General features: G+C 42.0%; 1 protein-coding gene across 4 annotated transcripts in view; it reads left to right on the top strand.

The window, feature by feature from the left end:
• The window catches only part of ERICH6 (glutamate rich 6), a 47,212-nt gene extending 41,268 nt beyond the window's left edge, over positions 1–5,944 (top strand). For 3 of the 4 annotated variants that reach the window (XM_017854950.1, XM_017854949.1, XM_017854947.1), the window contains one exon: positions 5,675–5,944. In XM_017854950.1, coding sequence (XP_017710439.1) covers positions 5,675–5,938 — 264 coding nt within the window. In that variant the 3' untranslated portion in view covers positions 5,939–5,944. Of the gene's footprint in view, positions 1–4,412; positions 4,925–5,674 lie in introns of those variants that run through there. The other variant, XM_017854951.1, reaches the window with a different exon arrangement.
• The last annotated feature ends 727 nt before the right edge of the window (positions 5,945–6,671 follow it).

Raw genomic sequence — 6,671 nt, 5'->3', positions numbered from 1 at the left:
TTTTGAGACAGTCTTTCTCTGTCACCAGGCTGGAGTGCAGTGGTGGGATCTTGGCTCACTGCAACCTCCACCTCCCGGGTTCAAACAATTCTCCTGTCTCAGCCTCCCAAGTAGCTGGGACTACAGGCACGCCACCGCGCAAGGCCTGTTTCATTGATTTTTATTTTGTTTTGTTTTGTTTTGTTTTTTTTTTTTTTGAGACGGAGTCTTGCTCTGCCGCCCAGGCTGGAGTGCAGTGGCCGGATCTCAGCTCACTGCAAGCTCCGCCTCCCGGGTTCACGCCATTCTCCTGCCTCAGCCTCCCGAGTAGCTGGGACTACAGGCGCCCGCCACTGCGCCCGGCTAATTTTTTTGTATTTTTTAGTAGAGACGGGTTTCACCGTGTTAGCCAGGATGGTCTCGATCTCCTGACCTCGTGATCCGCCCGTCTCGGCCTCCCAAAGTGCTGGGATTACAGGCTTGAGCCACCGCGCCCGGCCTCATTGATTTTTAAAGGAACACATGACTCCAAACTTCAAAGCTGCCTTCAACTTTTAAGTATGTGGAAATAGAATCTCAATGTTCAACACAGGAAGGAATATCTCATGACCACCAAACAAAGGGGAGATTGCAGATTCAGGCAACACAGAGCGAGGGTCTGCAATGTGCTAAGCACTATTCCAGTTACTTTCAGTGAGTCTGGAAACTGCAGTCAAATTTTTAGGCTCCAGACAAACTTCTTTCTTGGTTAGAAATCTTCAGTATCGCCTCCTTTTGTTACATTACATCCATAGTAAATACATTTTTACCCAAAATATAAAGATACTTCTTTCTCCCCTCTCTCTCTCCCCTACTTCCTTTCCCCACTCCCCACCTCTCTTCCTCTCCCCACTTAGAAGTTAATTTTAATCAAAAAAGAATCATTTTGATACAAAAGGAAGAGTTCATTATTAAAGTTTTTTACTTTTCTCGTTGTTCTCACAATCACCCTTTAGGTTTTTTTTTTTTTAATTACAAGTGACTTGTGAATATATTTTTTATATTTAAAGATTTAAACAATACAGAAATAAAGACAATTTTTTTAAAAAATGAGAATTCCATTCATTTCTTCTTCTATTCTAACTCCCTTCCCCAAAGTAATCACCACCCAAAATTTAGTGTGTACCTTCCTCCTTACTATGTATTTATAAATTATTTTATACATCTTTTTTTTTTTTTTTTTCAGATGGAGTCTCGCTCTGTTTCCCATACTGGAGTTCAGTGGCATGATCTTGGCTCACTGCAGTCTCCACCTCCCAGATTCAAGCGATTCTCGTGCCTCAGCCTCCTGAGTAGCTGGGGCTACAGGCGTACACCACCACACTCAGCTAATTTTGTATTTTTAGTGAAGGCGGGGTTTCACCATGTTGGCCAAGCTGGTCTCGAACTCCTGACCTCAGGTGATCTGCCCACCTGGGCCTCCCAAAGTGCCGAGATTATAGGCGTGAGCCACCACGCCCAGCCTATTTTATACATCTTTTTTAAAACATAAAATCTAGATGATGTACATATTGTATTGTTGGAGGGGGTTCCTATTTGTTTTTGTTTCCCACTTAATAAGTATTGAAGATTTTTTTGTGTCTACATTTTGAAGAATATTGAATTTAATATAAATATTAAATTTATATGAACTGTAATGATTTCTCAGTGGCATTAAACACTGATGATCTCTTCTTCCTGGAATCATTTGTTCCCTTGCTTCCAAGACTATTCTCCCCTGATTTTCCTTGTACCTCACAAGCTGTTTCTTCTCATTTTTCTGGCCTGATTACTGTTCATCTCCCCTTTTTCTAAATATTGGAGGAACCCAGAGCTTGTCCTTGGGTTGTCTTTTCTCTATACTCACTCCTCAGATTATCTCATTGCGTCTCACTTCCTTGAATATCATCTGCATGCTGATAGCCCTTTAATTTGTATCTTCAGGTAGATCTCATATGAACTCGAGCCTTGCAAGTCTCTGATTCCAATTCAACATACCCATGTGGATTTCTAAGAGGGCATTAAAAACTTAACACAGGCCAGGCATGGTCACTCATGCCTGTAATCCCAGCACTTTAGGAGGCCGTGACGGGAGCATTACTTGAGCCCAGGAGTGTGAGACCAGCTTGGGCAACATAATGAGACCCAATCTCTATGAAAGTTGTTTTTTAAATTCTCCAGACATGGTGGCACATGCCTGTGGTCCCAGCTATTTGGGAGGCTAAGGTGAAAGGATAGCTTGAGCCCACGGTTGGCGGGGTCGAGGACAAGGGGTTCAAGGCTGCATGAGCCGTGATTGTGCCACTGCACTCCAGCCTGGGTGACAGAGCAAGACCCTGTTAGGAAGAAAAGAAAAAACTCAACACAGCAGAATTTGATTTCAACACATGATCCAACCTCAGTCCTCTCCATCTCAGAAAATGGCAACTACATTCTTTCACTTGTTCAGGACAAAAACTCGGGAGTAGTTTCACAACTCTAAATGCTCTGTTTCACAGTCCCATACCAACTCATCTGTAAACTCTGCCTCCAAAATACCTCCAGAATCTCACACTTCTCACATTTTCCAGTGCTATCATTCTGGTCTGCCTCTTTACCTGATCCATCTCTTGCTTGATTATTGCAATAGCCTCCTAATAAGTCTCCCTGCTTCTGGTCTTCCCAAAGTCTATTCTAACACAATACTTGGAATGATACTTTGAAAACATAAGTCTGGTCAGAACTATCCAGGGACTTCTAATTTTACTTGAGTGAAAGCCAAGTCCCTATAAAGGCTTGCAATGCTGTACACAATCTGGACCTCTTTCTTTGAATAGTCTCTCTGTATTACCTTATCTCATTTGCTACTCCAGCCATACTGGCCTTTTTGCTATTCCTTGAAAATACCAGGCATGTTCCTGTCACAGGGTCTTTGCATTTGCTATCCCCTCAACCTAAAATGTTTCCCCCCCATTTAGCATGTGGCTGTTCCCTCACTTCCTTCAGGTTTCTGTGCACCGAGTCCTTTCCTGAGCAATCTATCAAAACCAGCCACACCCACCCCCACCTTCTCCCTAGCACTTTGAGTGCCTCTTTGGTCGTTTGCCACAAGTTTTAATATATAGTGCTGTCATTTTCTTTCACTTCTAAATAATTTAGAATACGTATTTTGACTTCAATGCAGTAGTCACTGAATTTTCAAATAGATAAAAAGATTTACCCCTTTCTTGTTCATTTCAAAATGGTCAGGAAATATGACTTGCAGTTTTTTCTTCCTGTTTAGAATGTATTGATATTTTCTTAGTGGTTGGTTGCATATTTTTTATATAAGTGTTCCATGTATATTTAACCAAAATGTTGTATAGTTTATTGGTACAAAATTCTATGTCTAGTTGTTCTAGTCACACCTCCCTCTCTATCCTTTTATTTTTATGTCATTGGGTTTACTTCTGAGAAATGTATGAAAGTTTCCCAAAATGATTGTGAATTTCTTCATTGTTCTTAGTGTTTCAATCAGCTTTTGCTGTATATATTTTGAAGCTCTGCGATCAGGAAATTAAAGATGCTGACTCTCTTCTTTGTGAGTTGTACCTTTCGCCCAGGCCAGCTCATTCTTTCCCCTCACTCATTCGCTCTTCAGCTGTTCCCGTTTTGTGCCCTAGTGTATTAGTGAGAGTTTTGTTTTTATTCTGACAATAAAGGTAGTAATATTATCAACATATGTTATTCCTAATTTCCTTTTTAGTGGCCTTTACCTTAAGTGCTGTTCCATCTGATGTTAAATTCTTATACTTACTTTCTCTTTGTTAGCATTTGTCTGATATTTTTTCATCCTTTGATTTTCAACCTTTTTCATGTAGTTTTGAGTTACATGTTCTCTTGCAAATCACGTATAGTTGGATTTTGTTGCTTTCCTCAGCCTAATAGACTCAGTGGGTTTTTTGTTTGTTTGCTTTTAGAGACAGGGTTTTGCTCTGTCACCCAGGCTGGAGTGTAGTGGCGTGACGATAGCTCACTGTAACTGCAGACTCCTGGGTTCAAGCCGTCATACTGCCTCAGCCTCCCAAGTAGCTAGGACTACAGACATGCACCACCATGCCCAGCTAACAGACTCAGTCTTTTAATACACTATATTTTAATGGTTAGTTTAAAATTAACATATCTTTTATAATATGCATAAAATTAACTTCCAAATCCTCTGGTTGTTTTTCTTCCTTAACAATATTCTCTCAAGTCCCTAAGAAAATATTAACTATTTAAATATGGATAAATTTCCTAAAGTCTTTCTCTATCTCCTAATTCTTTTTCCTTGAGTATAAGTTTCTCTGATAGGTAAATCTGGTGCCTGTCTTTAGTGGCGTCAACTATTAGGTGATTCTCAGTCGTATGTTCAACTTGGATTTGAGAATTCCTGTTTCCCTGTTCTGCTTACTAAGGTTTGCTTCAGATAATTGTGGAGACAATTTGTGCTGCTAAGGGGTAGAAGGCTAGTGCTGGTGCCCGCTGCCAGCCTCAGCCCGTAGGCACCAGTACTCAACACAAAGGAAAAGGTGAGGAGCCTGCCTCCCAATTGATCTGCCTAACGTTTATCTCGGAGCCCTTCCTGCTTCCCATTTCTGTTGCGTTTAAGCTCAGAGTATATGTGTTTTTGCTTAGTGGTTTCATGTGGTCATTTCTCTCTATATCCATATGGTCTCATCTGCTTTTTGATGTTCAGGAATTCCTTAAAATTATCCTGCCGATGAAATCGTTCTTATTCCAGCCCCACTGGAAACAAAGGGGGAAAAAAGAAATCTTTCTTATTAGAGCCATCATTGACTTAATCTGTAAAAAAGTTTTCTGTCGTTGTATGATATTTGGGGTAAAGGATTCTGACCTATTCTTTGTTGTTTGTCCATCTCATACATTTTCCTTCCTCCATTTCTTCGTTTCTTTGGAAGGAGGAGTGAAATACAGAAATGATACTGTAAGTACCATCTTTTGCAGGTAAGTGGTCACTCAGCTTGCAGAGGGTAGTAGTTCTGCTTGCATTTAACCTGCCCTGGAGAGGCTAAATGCCCCTCCTAGGCTGGCCTTGAAGCTACAGACTGAAAACACCTCAGGCAAGACTGTCCTGGCAAATCCATTCAGTTTCTGCAGCTGCAGGAAGACCACACCCGCCTTGAATTGTCAAAAGCTGTGAGGGAGTGGGGAGAGCAAAGGCCAAAGAAGAGTAATGGAGAGGTTAATCTGGAATGGCCTCCTGGAGGTTGGGGCACATTTAGGAGCAGGAAAGGGAGTTTTCGTTTTTCCCAGTCCTACCTTCTCTGAGGAAAACTGCTCTTCTCAGTGCCTTCCCACTGAACACCCAGCCTTCAGACCAGCACTCACCCTACCTCCCCCACTGGGCACTTTCCAGGCAAGGGACTGTGTCTGAGGCATCTTTGTGATCCCCTCAGTAGGTGCTGGTTAAACTACATGAATAAATTATAAGTTTTTGAAGGTATCCATATTCCATTTGGTCTCTCAAGTCTCCACAGCGTTTCAGCTCTTTCCTCATTCAGATTGGAATAACACCACCACCCCTGCTTACGGATGAATTAGAGTGGACCGTCATCAGGGAATCCAACCCCACATAAGGGCCATGACTCAGCTCCTCCCACCTCCCCAGTTTCACTGCTGGGGTCTGAGTTTTCTTCTCTTTCTCTTTGCTGAAAAGCTACCAAACCCTGAGGAGATTCCAGTCCTCCGATACATGAGTGGAGATGACCTTCTTCTGCTGGCCAGTTTAATAAAGATCCGTCGCCTCTTTCATAAACTTGAAGGATGTGTGAATTTTCCCTCAAGCCAGGTTTGGGAAAAATTAAAGCAACCTTCCTACCTTTCTTCACTTGCTCTAAAACTAATTGCCCTCTGTCACAGTTCTGGTATAAAGCAAGATACAGTGAAGACAATAAGAAATATAATAAATGAAGAAATTTAACTAAGAGTGATGGTGCTTTCATTTGTTTTGTTGAGGTGTTTTTGGTTGAGGTTTATTTGGGTGAAGGATGGGGAGTGTGATGGCTAATATCAATCAAGGGTCAGCTTGATTGGATTGAAGGATGCAAAGTATTGTTCCTGGGTGTGTCTGTGTGGGTGTTGCCAAAGGAGATTAACATTTGCGTCAGTGGACTGGGAGAGGCAGACCCACCCTCAATCTGTGTGGGCACCATCTAATCAGCTGCCAGCACAGCTAGGATAAAGCAGGCAGAAGAAGGTGGAACGAGCAGACTTGCCGAGTCTTCCAGCTTTCAGCTTTCTCCTGTTCTGGATGCTTCCTGACCTCGAACATCAAACTCCAAGTTCCTCAGCTTTTGGACTCTTGGACTTACACCAGTGGTTTGCCAGGGGCTCTCGGGCCTTTGGCCACAGACTGAAGGCTGCACTGTTGACTTCCCTACTTTTGAGATTTGGGGAGTCAGACTCTCTTCCTTGCTCCTCAGCTTGCAGAAGGCCTAGTTTGGAACTTCACCTTGTGATAGTGTAAGTCAATACTCTTTAATAAACTCCCCTTCATATATACATCTATGCTAGTAGTTCTGTCCCTCTAGAGACCCCTTGACTAATACAGGTAGGATTCAAAAAAAGTGTACAAAATGACTAAAATACCAAGAAATATGCTATATTATCAATTTAGAACAAATTCTGAGCATTACTGGTTTACATTCTTTTTT

The sequence above is a fragment of the Rhinopithecus bieti genome, unplaced genomic scaffold (assembly GCF_001698545.2).
Source record: "Rhinopithecus bieti isolate Rb0 unplaced genomic scaffold, ASM169854v2 scaffold_36840, whole genome shotgun sequence".
NCBI classification, from domain to species: Eukaryota; Metazoa; Chordata; class Mammalia; order Primates; family Cercopithecidae; genus Rhinopithecus; species Rhinopithecus bieti.
This window is presented reverse-complemented; position numbering and strand designations above follow the sequence as displayed.